Here is a 19,157-nt window from a genome sequence, read left to right as displayed (position 1 = left end):
CTTCAAGCTCACTGGTACTTTGTCGAGTATTTTTTGGCCCTGCAGTCTTTGATGAACCCAATTTTGTCGTGGTCATTACTTCGCTTAAAATTAACATTTTTCCTATCGACTCAGACGTGAATTGTACTTCGGTGCTCATTATCCCCATCGCAGTTTCCGATTTTGTTGTACCATCTGTAGTGCTAAAGATATCAGCAGTTGTCTCGTATGCTTCGCGAGATTTAGTGGTGGATAGAGTTGAGCTGATTAATTCAGTCGTATTTTCAGTTGCAACTTCTGAGACTTCTATCGTTTTCGAATTCACATTTGACTCACTCGTTTGCTGATAAAATTCGGTCATACTTTTTTCTTCTGTGATTATCAAGTCGGTCGCTGCGTTTACTGGGAATGTAGATTTACTCATTTTCTGAGACGTAATTTCAGTTTCAGGCGTTTGTTCTGCAGTCGTTAAGATCGCAGTCGTTGGTGCTTCAGACTCTTTCGTACTTTGTCTAGTATTCTCTAGCTCTGCTATCTCTGATGAACTCAATTTTGACGTGGTACTTTCTTCGGTCGAAGTTGACATTTTTGTTGTTAACTCAGACGTGATTTGTACGTCACTGTTCGTTATTCCCATCGAAGTTTCTGGGTTTGTTGTACTTTCTGGACTGCTGAGTATGGTAGTAGTTGTCTCGAATGCCTCATAAGATTTAGAGATGGGAGCAGTTGAGTGGATTAGTTCGTTCGTACTTTCAGTTGAAAGTTCTGACGCCACAGTCATGTTCAAATTTACTTGAGACTCAGTTGTTGCCTGAATAAATTCGGTTGAACTCTTGTCTTCGGTGACAATCAACTCGGTAGTCGTCTGTGCTGCAAGTGTGAATTCACCCATTTTCTCAGGTGTAGATTCGGAACTAGATTCATAGGTCAGTTTGAATTCTGCAGTCGAATCTATGACTGCTTTTGTACTATCAGGCATGAATTTTGGCTCAATGTTTGTCAATTCCGGTATCACTATAATCTCCGAGACCGTTGTACTATCGCTTCTAGTTTTAGGTTTTTCACTCCATATAAATGGAATTTCAGGCAAAGTTGTTGCATCGCTTGAAAGCGAGAAATTTTGCGTTGTTGTTTCAGGCGCTAATTGGAATCCAATCGTACTCGTTGTACTTTCAATTTGGGTGGTGAAACTCAATTCATTTCCCATTTTATACGTAGTTTCCAATCCTGCAGTTTTTTTTTTGCTGGACATTGTCGTCACAGTCGTAAATCCAGATTCTAATTGAAGTCCCGCAGTTGTCATAGTCTCTGAAGAATTGAACTCCGGTACTAATGTTTCATCGCTCGATAGTACTTCAGGTTTACTTTGAATTGTGGATGCATTCGTCACTGCAGTTACCAATTCAGTTTTATTTTTTACCTTTGCATTTGCCGTGTCAATTGTGCTTCTAGTAGTAACCTCCGATCTGGTGGTTTTCTCGGCAGTCTTAGCGGTAATCTGAGTTGTAGATTCCAGTTCAATTTCTATGTCGGTGCTACTCAACGTGGTTGAAGTTCCGCCGAATGGCTTGCTCGTCGTTTTGGATTCAGTACTGTTTGCTGTCTGCTTCGTGCTGATTTTTGCCGTCGTTTTGGTAATCGGTGACTTGGAACTGGTGTTCGATGCAGCGATAATATTTTCGCTTGACGTTTTTACCGTAGTTATCTCGCCCTTCTCTCGGTTGTCTGGCGTGGCCCCAACTTCATGTACCTGATCGTATTCGCTATAATCTCCGTAACTCGGACTGCCGTTGCTGTCTTCGTAGGCAAACTTTTTTTCCTCGTCATCATTCTCCGCATTGTGTTCACCGTGATTTAGACCATCACTATTGTCTTTGTTGGCTTCATTTTCCATACTTTCAGTTTTAAAACTGATTTTCTCGTCCCCACGCACTTGCGGATCTAAACCGTTGAACCCAGCAGTTTTAGCGGTCGTTTTACTTTCGGCGTCTCGTACTTCCGGCTGCCTTTTATTCCTAACTTTTTCCCGGTGCACAATTACACCGGAATCAGCTGGTTCGAGCCCGACTACCCTGTGCAGATCGAGATTCTGGAGATCCTCAAAAGGTAGAAAGTATTCGTCAAGGTTGTCATAATACTGTAAATTTCGATCACCCGAGTTTACATAATTCGACTCCTTTCGCGTCGCAAAATCGTCATGAAAGCTCGAAACGTTGTAATCCAATGCTTTCAGCTTCCGGTGTACTGGCCTCTGAATTTCCTCGATCCTTATCTCCTCTGGCTGAGCAATCTCTTCGACGGATTTCAACTTTCTACCCAGTCTTACGTAGCCTGGACTATTGTAACCTGCTTTTTCCTGTTTCAAGGTGTCCTCCGGTGTCTTAGAGTTTTTAGGAACACTTTTCGACGCTTCGTTGGAACCAGTCTCATGCACCTTCAAGTTGATCTCAGTATTCGCCACGATTGGAAGGTAAGGATTAAGGATAATCCTATTCACCAAATTCTCAGATTCTCCACCCTTTGTAGAACGCGTGAGTGATTTACTCCGTCTTTCAGGAGGTGTGAATGGTTTTTCCCGATACTTAAAAGGGGTCGTTCTACCACTGAAACGTCTTTTTAAATCCACGTGTCGTTGTCGAGGCACTTTTCCGTTCCTAGCCCACAAAATTGGTCGTTCAAATGGGTCTCGGTCCGAGCTTAGGTTGCGCTGTATGAACTTGAGCGCCTCGTCAACGGTCGACAGCTTCCTACCAGAACTTCGAATTTCCGATTCGCAATCATCTTCCGCTTCATCTTCCGGAACTGCGGACTGTATTCGTCTTTGATAATTAGCCACTCGATTTTCCTGACGCTTGAAGTGCCTTTTTTTCGCATTATTATTGACGTTAATCCCCTTCCTCGTACCTTTCGATGTTTGCTCTACCGTTCTTCGCCTGCCATTTGCACGCTTTTTTAACGGACTTTTGTTTTCAGTCGTAGCGCTAACTTTGCGACCTTTTATGGCCTGCGTTCCCTTCGACACTGGTGTGGATTTGCTATTTTTCATCTGTCTCTCCCCTGGATCGGAATTGTGCTTCTTTTTCACAGGTCCTCTGCTTATTCTCGCACTGATCTTGTTCACAGCTGGTGAGTTTTGTTTCTCCGATTCACGATTATCACCACCTTCGTTATTTTCGTAATCGTGACTTTCCATCGTTCTCTGAGAGTCCCAGTCATCGTAAGCTTCTACGACGTCACGAGCTGATCTCTCATCAACAGCTTGATCATTCTCACCATCATCCTGCATCTCTTCCATCTCAGCCTCGATGCGTTTTATCTCAGCCAGTAACTTGTCATACCGTTCATCTTCGCGTTCGTCAAAATCTTCTGATCCAGTCAATGGGTGAACCAGATTCTCATGACCTTCCACAGCCGACGAGCCACTTGACGTCGAGGTGTAAGATGCCTCGGTGGATCCCGTACCAATTGTTTCACCGGAAATTGCAGTTGTGGGACTAGTACCAAGCTGAGAGACCATGCTAACTATCGTCTGCCTGTCCACCGCAATGTGCCAAGTCGTATTTTTCCCGCTGGTTCCACTTTTCGCCGCTGTGCTGTGTTCTCCGCTTTTATCGACAGTCGTCAACCGTGGAGTAGTATCCGTTGGCATTGACTTCGTCGTCGGTTCTGAACCGTTCCTAATTTCACCCGGTGAACCTGCTACTGGAGTTCCATGATCATTTAACTCTTGCACTGACACCGGTGGCGGTACAGTCGTTGAATCGTTTTCTGACCCCATGGTCATCATCGCGATTAATGAGGTTTCTGGTCCTTCCGTTGTCGACGCGTCAGCGGCTGGTGTCGTATCTCGATTTGTCGGTGAATTCTTGTCCACGCTAGTTATCTCCAAGCTCTTCGGGGTCCCGTCAGTCTTTGCTTGCACTGTTGCTTTCAAACTTTCAGAGCTGGTTGTGGTTACGTGTTCCGGAATCGGCGAATCCCGTTCGGTGTTGTCGACTTTAGTCTTTTCGTACAGTTTCTTCTCCATGTCAACTTTCTCCTCGAACTTGCGATCATTGGCGTAAAGATCCGGAACCCGTGTCTTCGACGTATTTTCCTGGTCAGTGTCTCGCTCCGTGTTGACCTCGACCAAAAATTTTCGTATCTTTACCTGGGGTGATTCGGTGACCTTCAATTTCTCCAGAACGTCATCGACCTTGACATCGCGATCGGCAGAAATCTCCTTTCCCAAATCGGTCCTCTTTATCCTCAATGACACCGTGGCGTTTGTTTTCACCGTGGAATTGGACTCATTTTCAAGAGATCGTTTTTTCTCGCTGACCATCAAATCTCTGTTCACCAGCTTAATGGTCGCCAGTAACTTCTGCAGTTCGTTAGTGAGCGGTTTTATAACCGTCGAAAATGATCGCTCTTTCTGCCCACTTTGATCCTGAAGCGGAGGCCGTTGCAGTGTCGGATTGTCGACAGTGACTCCAGGCACAAAGTTCGCCACCGGATGATCGTCGTACCCTTCAGGCCCGACACTTTCCGCTTGCTCCAATCTGTAAGGGTTTGGAACGTATTGCATTCCCGGTGCAACTCCATCCGACCATTGACCGGGATAAAACAAAACCGGGTCGACTTTACCATAACCCAGCGACCCTACCGAAGAGTTGTCGATGATGTTCAAAGGGTCAGTGGGTTCCTGGTTTCCGTAAATCGGTGTGTACGGTGGCTGGCCGTACCGCAAAAAGGGCTTTCCGATGTCCTGAACACGGTGGTGCATGTGGGCCTTAAAGGAAAGCATGGCCGACGTCTTTTCGTCCTTCTCCTGGTTCTTCAGTTTCGATCTCCACTGGGCACTATCGCCGGTTTTCTGGTCGTCGGCTCCGAGAGCATAGATGTTCTGCGGCAATGGAACCAGCCGAAATCCTCGCTTGAATTTGGCCTGATCTTCCAGATCACTCTGACCCAGCGGCTTGTAGCTGTTGTACTGCGCCGGAAGGTATTGAAGAGGGACGGGCACTGGACTGAATGGATTTCCGGGGCCCCGAGCATTTGGAAGGTATCGGACTCCGCTTTGGGGGCGGCGGGCCGACGGTGGCTGGAATTTGGCCTTCACATTTACCTCGACGTTGGGACCGGCGCTCGGCGGCTTTGGCGAGGCCACGGAATCAGGGGCCTGATCACGGCTTGGGATCTGAGAAATGCCGAAGTTGACCACGTAACTTTTTGTGCCGTTAATCGCCTCCTGAAGCGGCTTCGACAGCACGGATTGAATCGCGCTCTGTACTTGAGCCAGAGTTGTCGTTTTGACCTCGATCTTTGTAGCCTCTGTGGAAACGTTCACCAAGCTCACGTTCTGGGCCAGCTCCGGGGACTGCGGCTCATGCACCACCCCTTGATTCGGATATCTTTGATTCAACGTCTCCTCGGTTACTGTCTCCAGATTTAGCGTCGGCAGATACGGCAAAATGTAGGCTAGCTCACCAACCGGGTAACTTTCTCCCGGGTATTTCCCGATCGCGTTCCAGGAACCGAGCGAACCTTCGGAAAATCCCTGACCCTCCGGGATGCCTACGTCGAAACCGGCTGTGTAAGCTCTCTGCAGTCTTTGCTCGTCATCCGAAATCGATTTCTCGTTCCTGATCGCCGTATGTCGAGGTGTGGCAGCTTTTCGCTTTAGAAACTTGGTGATCGGTTTTATCGTTGTATTTGCAGCGCGTTTTTCCACCTGTTTTTCATCGTTCAACGGACTTTTGGGTTCTCCACTTTCTCCGGCAGCGAACAGTTCGTCTTTTTTATCGAATCTGTACCTCGCAGAATCCGGCGTGAATGTTCTGTCACTGTCGATGATCATTTTCTCCGCGTCATCGCGTTTCTCGTGATGGATTTTTTTCCTTTTACCACCCTTTCGGTGCTTCGCTTTGTGTCGCGGTTTCTTTCCGTACCTTCTACGCGCTCGACGCAGTGCTTTACGGGGACTTTCAACACCCCGCTTTCTCCTGTTGTTGTATCTGTGAATTTGACCGGCGTACTCGGTATCCCTTTCGTACTCACGTGATCTTCTGTCATCCAAGCAGCACAGCTTCGAGGCGGTCGGGCCCAGGACTTCGTCTTCACCCTCATACGATATCAGGGATCTCTCGATATTTCCTGACGACGTTATACCACCGAGTGTTTCGTAGTCCCCGGATCCTCGAGCAACGTACATTATAGTATAAAGCACACTGTAAAATTGTTCGGAAAATATATGTTCACCGTTAAGAGAAAAATTAATGCGGATGTAACTGGACCGATCATGATTACTCACCCGTATATTACGTGATATCGCATTTGCCCGCGTAGCCGATGTCATTCGTCATAGTATAAAATTCGACGTCGTGTTTTCCGTTTAATGATGTCTACTTAACTTTTTTTTTCTCGCCTTCCGTTTTATCCACGCTTATGGCAATACACAGATTCAGTATACAGTTGTTAGAAAAGAATTTAAAAAATACGTTTGTTCGATGATCGCTGACCATGCGGTATTTTCACCCCACTCCACGATTATCATTTAGATGAAAAGAAAGAAACAGTAGATAAATAAATAAAAATAAATAAATGTGTATATATATATTATATGTATTTCTAAATAACTACGATCGCTCCTCGATCACCAAGTCCAGTATGTATGTGTATAGCTGTATCCCTGTGTAAATTAAACCTCTTATTAAATTTTACTTGATAAAATATGGTCGCTCTGTTTGCCGAGTAACACTCGTGTCACTTCCAATGTTTGTTTGTTTTTTTTATCTTTTTTTGACAGGTCGATTCAGTTTCGTTCGAGGTAAAAAGAACTACGAAATTTCATCTTCGGCCAACTTCCTTGCTTCCCTTCTTCTTCGGCATGTATCTAACTTCGCACTGATAAAAGGTATTGCATCGTTAATCGTTTTCCAAAAATTTTTCATACGATTTATTAAAGTCTTTGAAGTATAGTGTCTTGTTGTAAGCTTCTATAATTTGATTTACATCTTTTCGAATTTCATCTGTACAGTCTAGTCACAATATTATTAACTGAAGAAAATTGAGAAAGAAGTCATACAATAAAACTCTCTTCATCCAAGCCCCTCAATGCTGGACGAGATAATAGCTGCTGGTTATATACGAAGTCGAAGGATGGGAATCCCCACTTCAAAGCTACAAGAGGTCAGACGATAATGGCCGGAAACCAAAGAAAATACACGCGGATCAGCAGACCCAGAGATACGAGCAATAATTGGTTGCCGTTATATAACAATATTCGAAAATCAATTCCACTCGTTATTTTCACTGTACATAAAAGATTTGTTATTATTAATATCATCATTATTACTACTATTATTTCATTTCGTTTTTCAGCATACTTAATTTTCCAAAACAATAATTCTAATTTGTATATTGTAATAAGCGGTTATTCCATCCATCAAACATAGCGTGTATTACCTAATATATTTGCCGTAAAAACAATCAGTATCAACTTTGGAAATTGGCAATTACGCAAGTAAGTTTGAAAAATGGTTAATAAATTCCGTGTTTTTTCACCCGGCGAAATCTCCTTTTCCCGATATCGAAACTTGGCCTTCTTTTCGCACGGAGTAATCCAGTTTCACCCACGTTTTTGAGGCTTTTTCCCTTCAGCGGGATTCCTCGCAGAGGTTGAGGAATCGCGACTGCCTTGATACGGAGGTTGAAAGTAGCGTCGTGGCCTTCGAGAAGCGGATTTTCTCTGGACTGGAAAGGGGTTAGATGCGGCTGCAGCTGGATTCCCAGAAACCGGGGATCCACCATCGGGATCGCGGTCGTCGAACGGAGAGGCGGTGTCGTATTTCCGGCGTGAAACGAATTCCTGAAGAAGTCCTGGATCCCCTTGAAGAAGCCGACCTTCTTTGACGTCGTCGTCGGTTCTGGTTCCTCCGCGATCGTCACCGGCAACCAGTCCCCGGCCACTTCCGGTTGATTCAGGCCCCACGAACCCGTCACCAGCTCTGCCGAACCGCGGAAGTTCGAATGAGAGCCGTTCAAACCTGGTCGTGAAAAGTCGAGCCGCAGTCGCCCTTCTCTCATGCCGTAGGGGCGATCTGACCACCGAAAGGGCCGCGAAGCTAGCGATATCCGGTCCCCTGAATCGTGAACGATACTTTTTTTAACCTGCAGTTTGTCTGAAATGCAATAGACGCTTTAGTCGCACGGTTATTGTGGGAATTTTACCGGGCTCCGAAACTTTTACCTGATCTTTCCTGCGCCGCAGGGAAATCGTTCATCTCGATTGTTTGCACTCGATCTTCTTCATTTTCCGAACTCCCCGAGTACGTTACAATCGATAATACACTGCAGACGAGAAGCATCCGCATTTCCTCATATTGGTCGTTGATTTTTATCAGGTTAACGGGTTCGTATCGTTTGATATTGTATAAAGGCTGCAACTTCAAATCGATATTTGGCAAACGAACAATTTAACAATCATCGAGAGGCACGAAGTCGGATCTTTGTTTTTGCACGAACTGGTTATAAATCCCTCTCCCATCGATCCTCAGGTGATAAAATGAAACGTTTATACCATACGCACAGATCACTTTGTGAGATTAGAAAGGTTGTGTCACGATCGTAAAAATCTAGCAAGGTCGTAAAAATGATCTTGTGTCTCCGATATCAATCGTTGATACATTGTTCATTCTTTAATTTACTGCTCTTTTTCCAGCACCTAATTGCATCACCTTCAAAATCTATAATGAATTTTTTTTTAAATTCAGATGGAAAAGGTTCTTGTAAGAAATTTGAATACATTGCTGTTCGTTTCGAATAGAATGTATTTTAAACAAGACAACGAAACCGAGAGGCGAGAAGCGCGACGCCAATTTTCCTTTCGCAAATATTGGCTGGTTGAGGTAATTTGATAGGTATTCTACTTCTCGGCGAATCTTTCGTATTTAGTATTTATTCAATTATTTCGTAAATATCACTGAATCATCGGACAGTAGCCGGGTAATCTTTTATACGGTGGAATCATCTCATCTGGAAGGTGCATTTATTCCTGGAAGTGAAAGCATTCGTTGATAAAATATTATCAATACATGTGTTTACACGTGTGACCAAGTTAATCCTGGCGCTAGAGTGGTAGGAATCTAATCTTGTCAACGTGACATTAAAAACGCATCACCGCTCTGTTTATACTGATAAATTTTAATTAAAATCAAATTTTATTATCCCGTATAGCGATACCTTATACCTGGTGTTAACAACGCGCCCCGCAAATCAGCTGCGGCTTGGCTTCTAGATAAATTAATTCTTCGTTTTTGCTTTTTTTTTTTCTTTCTTTCACTTTCTTATATACCTTTAATAGTCAACGAAACAATTTAACGTGTATATACGTTTTGTGTAATTAAGTCCGGGTGGAGAAACACACACCGTGCGAGAAGAGTAAGGCTTTCCAGCTCTCCGTTCTCCTTCTCATCTACTCTATATACCAGGTAGAAGGAGCGACCTTTGTTATTCAAGGAATGTCGCGCAATAAATGCCCTCCAGAGGACGAGAATACGCTCTTTCTCTCAATTTGTTCTGATCCCTTTTGAGCCCCGTCCTAAGATATACGAATCGCGACGGGAGCCGCTGCGACATCGGGGGCTATAATTAAATTATCCTGCGGCAGTATTTACTCCCACGTAGCTGACCCGCTGAAAAAAGTGGAAAAAAGAAGGACTAGAAAAAATCAAACATTCATCTCGTTAAAAAATCAACTGTGCAGTAATAGAAAATAGATAAATTGACTCGAAATCTTAGCGGTGATTCTGGAAAAGATTAAGGTCTGCGGAGGGGAGGGAAATAAGAGAACGAAATTAAAGAACAGAGGAAATCGTAGTCGGTTATCTGATGGGTAGCAGGTGGCAGGGCGAAGCATGCGCTTCAGGTGCGGGACGGGAAGGGGCGGGAGAATGCGGGATAAAAGGAAGTTCGAGTCGAGGCTCCGGTTCTGATTTGTTTAAGGTTTTGAAAGCGACACCATTGCAACAAAATCGTCTCGTTTACTCGAGGCTCGTAACTAGAGCGATTTTCAAGTATGCCAAGGTGTAAGTGAACGACGAAATATACCAGTCCGTTCAAAATGATCCTCGCAGCCGGGTTTATTTTCTCTTCATTGCACTTGTTGCTCGCCTCCCGGTTTTTGGATCAAGATCACCTGCAGCATGGGATAATCAACGGACTCAGCCCGATCGGTGAGTATAATAATGAAACTTGCGATGGAAAAGTCTGATTAAAGCAATTCGTGAAAGACGGACTTTTCCTCCGAAACTCTGGCTACCACAATTGATTTTTCTTTTTCCATGATCTCCAAAATAAAGAAGGAGAAATGCAAAGTCCTTATTCGAGTTCTTTCACTGGCAAAAAGGACCACCATCCCGGGCGTCTTTTGAAACAAATGAACGACGAGCTGCTGGTTTTGAACCGAGCCACCGCAATTTTGGAATGGCAAAGCGCGACGAGACCATCGTCGCAGGTTTCAAGTCTGAACGCTGGGATGTCACGGTTCAAAACCACCTGGCGAAACACCTGGTGTTCCATGATGGAAAACCTTGGGAGAAAGCCGGATGTTCTTGGTTTCTCCGAGAAGAGGATGATTCGTCTACTCTGCAGGGGGCCGAAATACACACCATATCAAGCCAGGCGAGTAATTCTCCGTACATCGGTAGCTGGCTGTGATTGTTTGAAAATAAAAACGCTGTCGTTCATGTTTCAGAGCATTGACCAGCATTTTCGAAAAGCTCTCATCCAGCTACGCCAACGCTCTGGTCTGCAGAAACGAGGAATACAACGAGCGGAAATGTTATCACGGAGAACCTGAACTCGAGAGGCTCGCTGCTACCTCAAGGTGAACTGATTTTGAATCATGAGTTGTTAAGACAGCTCGACTGATATTCTGTAACTTTTGAACATTGCATTTTCTTTTTTTCGGTGCGAAATTAGAAACGAAAGTGAACTTCGATGGGCTTGGGTTTCCTGGAGGAACGAAATGAGCAAAGTAAAAGGACTCTTCACCACCTCGGTCGCTCTGCAGAACCAGGGAGCCTGGAATAACGGTGATGACATACCTGAAATTTTTGATTTCATTTCTTTGTCTGTCCAGAATCTTGTATTATATGCGAAAATATAATTGTGTCTATCATGTGGAAACCAGGATACCTCGATATTGGCGAGTGCTGGCGCGAGGAGTTGGAAATTCCGGATTTGGAGAACGTGGTGGAGGATTTGTACGGGCAAATAGAACCACTCTACGAGCTGCTCCACGCGGTTGCCAGGTTTCGATTGGCTCAAAAATACCCGGACATCGTTGATCCTCGAGGACCGATACCAGCGCATCTGCTAGGTGAATCTTATAATTATCGAACCATATTTCATTGTCAGGTCATCGATCGGTTGATTCATCGGATTTGTTCGCTTATCTAATCAATTTGGTGATTTTACATTTTTAGGGAACATGTGGGCTCAAAACTGGGAATCTCTCGTTGATATTATTTGGCCAAGTGCCAAAGACAACGGTGGCCTTACGGACGCTCTGAAGAGAAAGAATGTCACTGTTACGGAGATGGTGAAGCTTGCCGAGGACTTTTACGTATCAATGGGCCTCCCGCAGCTGACTTCCTCGTTTTGGGAGAACTCTGTTTTCGAGAGAGGAAACAGATCGGAAATAGCCTGTCACGGTACTGCCGCTAACATGTATCAAGACAATGATTATAGGTAAGTGAATGGGGCGGAAATCGATTGTATAAAGGTAACAATTGTCCCGTAAAGAGCCAACCAATTAATAGAAAATTACTCCTTTTCAGAATACTCATCTGTGCTGAAGTTAACACCGAAGACTTTTACGTAATTCATCATGAACTCGGCCACATATACTATTATATGGCTTATAAAGACCAGCCCGCTATATTTATGGTGAAATTAATTTACACTGTATACTCTGGCAAATGTCCGCTTGCTGTCGATTGGCGAGATTCATTGAATAATTACCGCTGAACGTAAACAATCTTCATTTTTTTATTTCATACAAAATATCTCTCGCTAATCGATCTTATACTGTAGGATGGAGCCAATTCAGCATTTCACGAGGCAATTGGCGATGCCGTGATGTACGGTGTCATGACTCCGCAACATTTGCACAGGCTTGGACTCATTTCCGACTCGACTCCGGACGATGGTCAGTATAACGTTGCGTATAAAAATCTTAGTTTCGTAAATCTGAACCATAATGCACTCACCGATTTGCAACCAGCCGTACACCATTAGTCTGATCCACGAAAGATTTACCGCTACGGAATGTCGGTCAGTCAACCTACCTGATAGTTGCTAATCTATTTTCTCATAAATCTTATATCCCACAAAATCATTGATCGAAAGTTTGACACAATGTGTTTCGCGAAAGATCCCGCAGTTCGTAACAGCCGCTGCCACTAGTTTGAATAGGCCAGCCATTACTACTTACGATTGCGTGGCGCCTGACTATCGGCAACTAAATTTACGTTGCTGTAGGTCCGGCCACTTTGGGTTTTACTACTTCGCCTAGACGTGGTTCGTTCGCATCTATTGGCTCATAGAATGTACTACTTGGGAGCGCGGTTGGAGCGCAGATAGAGTTTTCTATTTGAAATCTGCGGACAAAGCGATATCCAGCAAAACGTGGTTGTTGTTTTATTCACAGATTTGCCGTTTCTTTTAAAACAAGCTCTATCCAAGGTGCCGCAGCTTCCGCACGGCCTAGTCATTGATAAATGGCGATGGAAAGTATTCAGTGGTGAAATAAAATCGTCTGAGTACAACGAGGCTTGGTGGGCGATAACGAGACGGTATCAGGGAATCGAGCCGCCTTCACCTCGCTCGGATTTCTTTTTCGATCCCGCAGCAAAGTTTCACGTTACCGACAACACACCCTACGTTAGGTGAGTATTTTTCAAGTGTAGAGATCACTGGTATTTTTATTCACATATTTATAATAAAACGATAAATCGTTTGTGTTATTTGTTGGCATATTTTTCTTCTTTTCTGCGCACAGATATTTTCTCGGCTACATATTGCAAGTGCAAATTTTCAAAGGCATGTGCGAGGCTGCGGTCACGGGTAAAGTTGGCGATCCGAATTTTGATATTCCTTTACACAGATGCGATATTTACGGATCAAAGAACGCTGGGAACAAGTTGAAGTAAGTTTAACCCCAAGTATTTTTTTCAAATTGGTTCAAATAGAAATAGACTAGAATGTAGGGATTTTGGATTAGGCGTTAGTGTTACAAAATTCTTCGACCATGATTTCTTTTCACGTATTTTTATTTTCCATTTCCTTTTCTTTCCTCATCTTTACTTATGAAAACAATAGAAAATAGCTTGGTAAAAAACAAATAGTAATAAAAAAATTTACACCGCAGTGTGATTGCAGGTAATTATAAATATAAATTTCCTATTATAATAATCATTTTGGCTTATGAATCAGGGATCGGTAAAAACGTGCGTTATCAAATCTGATTATGTTTGAAGAGCGCATGGTATAATTATTTAGTTCATTTGTTTGTTCAATATTGAGAACATAATAAGTGGAAGTAATAAGCATGATTTTAATGCTATTTTTTCAAATATCTTATGGAGCTAATATCTTATTCAAGACATCTTATGGAGCTCGGAAGCAGCGTGAATTGGAAATATCCGCTCTACTTAGCGACTGGTGCTAAAAACTATCGAGTCGAACCGTTTCTGGAATACTATGAACCAATATATAGATGGTTGAAGCTTCAAGTGAAATATTACGACATTCCCGTTGGTTGGGATAAAGCTATTAACAATGTGGCATAGGTAACGGTAATTCGATTGACCAGTAAAGACAGGTATAATGCAATTCGAAAAAGTAATAACATCATATACAGTTTGACACAGTGTCGTTAATGATGGTCAAAGCGATAATAATCGTTATTATGACAAAGTGGGATTAAAATTTACAGTGACACAGTCATAGAGTAGTTTATAAAATGATAACTATTATAGTTAGAATGTAAAAATCAGACACAAACAACTGTTCTGATTCCAGTAGGTAATTAATTTCTTAACTTCTGGTTGTTTTCACCTATTTGTTTTCTTTTCTTTTCTTCTTTGCTGCATAAATGCATAGCTTGATAATTTCCTAGCAATGTCGAATGATCATTTTAATACTTGAATGGCAGTTTCCGGTAGGCATATCAATCGATTTATTCTCCTTTTAACCCATGTTTTGTGACGATCCCAGCCCTTCGTTCGTGAATACGTCAAATTCATCGCGAGTTAATAAAGCGCCTCGTACATCGTCCAGTTTTATCGTATCTGGAAATCTGAATAAATAAAATAAGAATTAATCATTATACCTGCTTTTATAATCACATTGAAAGTCGATAAAAATTGTTCGACAGAAAAAACGGAATTACTCACTTGGTGTTACTTCTTTCCCAGGCTTTAGCATGAGATCGCCGCATCAGGTCGTCGACAAAACATCGCATTGCCTGTAAAATTCATTGTTTCTTTTTTTTCTCTTCCCAACGCACAAATCGGAAACGGATTTCAAAGTAAAATACAACTGTGGAGAATTTTACCTCAACAATCATTCGTTCAGCAGCCGAATGCAAGACTCCAGGGATGATTTCTTCTCGCTGCAACCGGATACCGATTTCTCTGGCTGTTTCATCTACAAACGCTGACGGCAGCTCAAGAAGAGGATCGCTATCCAGAGTGATTGTGTCTTTCGACATCCCTGTTGCCTCGGTTTTAACTGTAAAAATATAACAAGCCAGTGTTTGTGTCAATTATTCAGACGTTTAGAGTTGTAGCTTTCCAGTTTGTATGCATGCGCAGGAATAAAACTTACTTTCCGTCTTCATTTTTGGTTCCGTTACGTGAACGACATCAATTTCTATGTTACTATCTTCGTTGGAGATATTCAAATCCTTACAGTTCTCCAACCACTCGTTGAACTGTAGAGATTCAGTGCAAGTTGATATTGCAACACTACTAGTAGCTTCAGGTATTTTTTTACTAGTTTTCGCAGAGTTTCCAATATCCAGCGAGGTTTGGACAGGTGTGTATCCGTGAATTCTGGCCCAATTTAAAATCTCTTTAACACTCCAAAGCTGACTGCCTTCGAATCCTTTCTTCTTTAGGAACATTCTCACCGTCTTTGCTCTGAACCACTGAAAAATTTCTATTGTTTAGTAATAAAAACATAGATTTGTATCAACATGACCGTTAATGATAATTGAATTTTCACCTCATGTGCTCTTTGCTTTCCCAAATGATAGTTCAAAAATTCCTCCTGAGTACAGCAAGCGTAAGGATGCAATTGTCTGTAATCGGGGTCCCTTGCCTCTGGTGTAATCAGAGGAGTTCGTTTCATGATGTATCGCAGCGTTCCGATAGTATCTTTTATTTCGACAGTTTCGATCGATCTGTGTGAATTGAAAAATAAAAAAAATTAACTTAAAACTACCAAAATCGCATTTTTCACTGTACATTCAATGTTGCTTTAGTTTTCGAATTACCTCAGAATATCCTCGTATTTTTCCTTTTTGCTCAGTAGCTTTTGTTTATCTTTTCCTAGGGTGACGCTAATTTTTACAGGCTTAGAATTGTCCTGTTCATCGATTTTCACAGTTTTAGGTAATTGTTTCAGCTTCAATTGTCCAACTTGATTCGGCACGAGCACGGTTCGCTTATCAATTTGCAAGTTGTTGTACAATGGTTTAGCTATCTGCAGCACTGGTACGGCGGAATTCGAATTAAGTAGCAAGCTTTTCGATGGATTTATGTTCAGTACTATAGCTGGTTTGCTTTGGTTATTCGTGTCCAATTTATTGTTTCCATCTGACTTTTTTAGTATACTAACACTCGGCTTGAGCAGAGATACTCTCTCCATGGTCCTCACACCTTTGTTCAAGACTGAAACCTTTCCAATACCATCTTGAATTTTTTTATCGTAAAGAATAGACCTTGCTGCTAATTGCCTCGGATTGACCACAGCAGTTAGTGACGAACTGTTTCCGGTCTTTATCGAAATGAACTGACTGTTCTCCAAAACTAATTTCTGCTTTTTTCTTTGCGGCTCGTCTGGTGGTGGTATTGTAATCTTCAACGGCTCAGATTTCGACGGCATAGATTTGAGGCTGGAAGCTAATCTCTGCATTTCCAATCGCTGTGAATTAATTTTCAGTAATTTAGCGCTCGAATCCATTCCTGATTCGGATCCCGATGTTAAATACTGAGACTTGCGACTGGCTGCAGTGATTGGGACATTTTGGTCCATTCCGTTTTGACTATTTGATAACTCTACAGCCTCAGTAATCGTTCTTTTCAATTCAGTGCTAGCCTTTCTTACCAGCGATATGGCTGGCTGAATTTTCTTTGACAAAATATTTTTGACTACGTTAGCATTTGATATTTTTACCAAGTCGACTGAATTGCTTGTTAATTTTCCTACATCAGTCATTAAAAAAAACTTATCGTTACATTTCACCAGTTTTATAGGAATTGGTGAAATGTTGCCATTAGTTTCTACATTATTTGAAAAGTTTTTCTGTTTCGATTCAACAATTTCTTTGGTTTGCAGTACATTTTCAGAAACGTTTACACCCTCGTTGGTCTCGACGACAACCGAAGATTCGCAAACACTTGTTTCAACCACGCACTGTCCATTGCTTGTTGTTTTCTGTCCGATATTCGTGTCACTATGTTCATTAACTTCGTTTTCCTCGTTGGATTTGACATTATTTTCTTCTAACTTCAATAAGCTATGGTTCATGTTATTTATCAAATTTCCTGCATTTTCAAAGGACTTATCTATAGGGTGGCTTTTATCATTCGTAGAATGTCTGATTGTTACGTTATTTTCTATAGAATTTACTACGTCTATGTGTTCGTGCTCTTTGAACATACTACTGACATAATTGTGCTCGATCTTTATACAGTTTTCATTGACGACATGGCTTTCAGTCCGTTCCATCTTAGCAGATCTTTCAGATACACTCGATACATTGTTTTGTGATTCGGATGGTTGAAATTCTTCTTTTACAATTGACAAATTTATTTCACCATTTTCCTGCACTACTTTACTGTCATTTCTTTTACTAGGAACATCATCACTCTCAAGCACTGCATCCAGACTCTTTTTGAAGTTCTGAGGGTTCGTTGTATGGATCCAGATGTTGACAACTGTCTCCGAGCCTGGAATTTAGAGATTTTAAATTGACCCATAGTTTTAAAACAGCAACTAATGCACTACAAAGAGGGAAGCTACTCACCAAGAGTCTGCAGACCGGTGTAAGTCCGATCCAATTTCAGGTAGTGAATAACATCCATTGGCTTGTTTAACGGGTTTTTAAAATGCAGCTGCACTCTCAGTGGAAATTCACCCCAGCCTCTTCGGGACAAATGAAACGGAGGAGATCTGTAGAAACGTTAATTGAATATCAGAAAATGTGTCAATAACAATATATTTACTGTAATTCAGAATTCATTCATACTCACGTTACTTGGACAACGTCGTTTGGCTGATAGCTAGGATGCAGAAAGAATCTGACTTTGCTAACAAAATCAGTGATGTCAGGGGCCTCTTTGCTCCCTCTAACATACATCATCCATTTATGACTAGCTCCGTCCTCCCTCCAGTCCGGAGGAATCCACTTGGATATGTTGCCGATGACGATTCGTTTCCAGACTTTATGCCGCACTCCTCTGGCAGGGCTAGTAACGGCGGGAGCGTTGCTTTTCGGTGGAATATATCTAGGAATTTTCTTAGGTGGGTCAGAATCAGTTCTGGCTTCAGCATCATTCTTTACAGGCGAGATTCCCTTCTCACTCTTGATCTCCAGGTCCAGGCCCAGTCGCTTCTTGATTTCCAAGACGTCGGGTTTGGCCTGTATCTCGTTTTCATAGCCCTTAGAAGTCGATGGACCAGGATCTGCAAGCCCGATTTTTTGCCGCCTCGGTGTTTTACCAATAAGACGTTTTATTGCCGGGTGTATTTGGGACTGTTTCGATTCGACGGCAGTCTGTGGTGCCTGGCATTGTTTGCGATTGTAAAAGTCTGTTACAACGACATAGCGCAACAGGTGCAGCGTCTTTAGAGCCTTCTGAAGCCTGCTCTGAATCTCTAGGACTTCCTTCTCTTTCTGATCTATCTCCTTGGTGAATTCTTTCTCTACTATCGTCACTATTTTATTAGCCGTATTGGCCCGTGCTGTGTCCTCATATATTTTTTGCTGCTTCGCATTCGTTGGTTCAGGCGATGCGTAATCAGGATCTTGGTCGTCCGATGGCCTTTCTGGGGCGCTCATTTAACTGGAATTTATGAAAAATTTTGAAAGACATGATGAGTTGATGTTTCAAATTTTTTATCTCTGTATTTTAAGGTTATGTCGAGCGATTGTTGTTACATTCGGAGATGCTTGCATTGTTAGCGAGGTAAACAGTGAACCTTTGCAGGAGTTGAACTGTGCGGATTAAAACTGCTGAATAGTGTAATAAATGCTAATAACATGACAAGAAAATGGAAATTGACAGTGGGACGCTAAATTTTTCAGTGACTCTGATCACGGATTAACAGTTTTTGCGTTATAAAGTAGCTGTCAATTTGCCTTGCGTATTATTGATCCAACAATACTTACCATGCATTTATTTCACTCTGTTCAATTTGTATGTGAGCACCCAACAATTTGACTCTTTACTGTTAACGAATTGTCAAAAAAATGTCCTCGTCTGTCTTTCCACGGCACTCACTGCACTCTGCTTTGACTACAGGAATAGTGAATGGAATAGAACTTAGATTCAGACTCGAAGAAGAGTTTGTGCAAGATCACACTCGGGCACGGTCTTATACACAGGTCTTGCAACTGTGAATCTCGACGTGGTCCTCTTGACGTGCCAAGCCGCTAGGGTCGCTGCGATCGAGGGATACCCGGTGCGACAAAGATAACGATAGTCACGCATGCGCTTTACACGAGCGTTGAATTCAAACCCAAGAATCTCGCTGATACATAATATTTTCTATGAATTTTGTTCCTTGAAAGAAAAAGAAAGATATGCAATGACTAACAAATCCAAAACCAATAGATATGTTAGTCGATATCAAAACTTCACAACGGGTAAAACGCGTAGAATAATAGAACGGTCACCGTGAAT

General features: G+C 42.5%; 2 protein-coding genes across 3 annotated transcripts; one reads left to right on the top strand and one right to left on the bottom strand.

Annotated features, from left to right (window-relative positions):
• Positions 1–10,367: 10,367 nt before the first annotated feature.
• LOC124409746 (angiotensin-converting enzyme-like) lies at positions 10,368–14,587 on the top strand. Of its 2 annotated transcripts, XM_046887553.1 has the most exons (11): positions 10,368–10,641; positions 10,715–10,846; positions 10,942–11,054; positions 11,153–11,341; positions 11,448–11,712; positions 11,802–11,910; positions 12,058–12,172; positions 12,674–12,911; positions 13,025–13,171; positions 13,628–13,814; positions 14,442–14,587. In XM_046887553.1, exons 1-10 carry the CDS (start codon positions 10,397–10,399, stop codon positions 13,812–13,814), a joined length of 1,740 nt encoding a protein of 579 aa, XP_046743509.1. In that variant the 5' UTR covers positions 10,368–10,396; the 3' UTR covers positions 14,442–14,587. The 2 variants fall into 2 exon arrangements, with proteins under 2 accessions (XP_046743509.1, XP_046743508.1); XM_046887552.1 differs by lacking the exon at positions 14,442–14,587 and having other exon boundaries at positions 13,628–14,003.
• LOC124409745 (YEATS domain-containing protein 2) lies at positions 14,108–18,775 on the bottom strand. Its single transcript, XM_046887551.1, has 9 exons — positions 18,644–18,775; positions 17,505–18,317; positions 17,279–17,424; positions 15,524–17,201; positions 15,253–15,430; positions 14,854–15,175; positions 14,582–14,757; positions 14,421–14,491; positions 14,108–14,323 (listed from the first exon to the last, which is right to left on the bottom strand). The coding sequence occupies exons 2-9, from the start codon at positions 18,311–18,313 to the stop codon at positions 14,215–14,217; spliced, it is 3,489 nt and encodes a 1,162-aa protein (XP_046743507.1). The 5' UTR covers positions 18,314–18,317; positions 18,644–18,775; the 3' UTR covers positions 14,108–14,214.
• Between the last annotated feature and the right edge of the window lie 382 nt (positions 18,776–19,157).

The sequence above is a fragment of the Diprion similis genome, chromosome 8 (assembly GCF_021155765.1).
Source record: "Diprion similis isolate iyDipSimi1 chromosome 8, iyDipSimi1.1, whole genome shotgun sequence".
NCBI lineage: Eukaryota > Metazoa > Arthropoda > Insecta > Hymenoptera > Diprionidae > Diprion > Diprion similis.
This window is presented reverse-complemented; position numbering and strand designations above follow the sequence as displayed.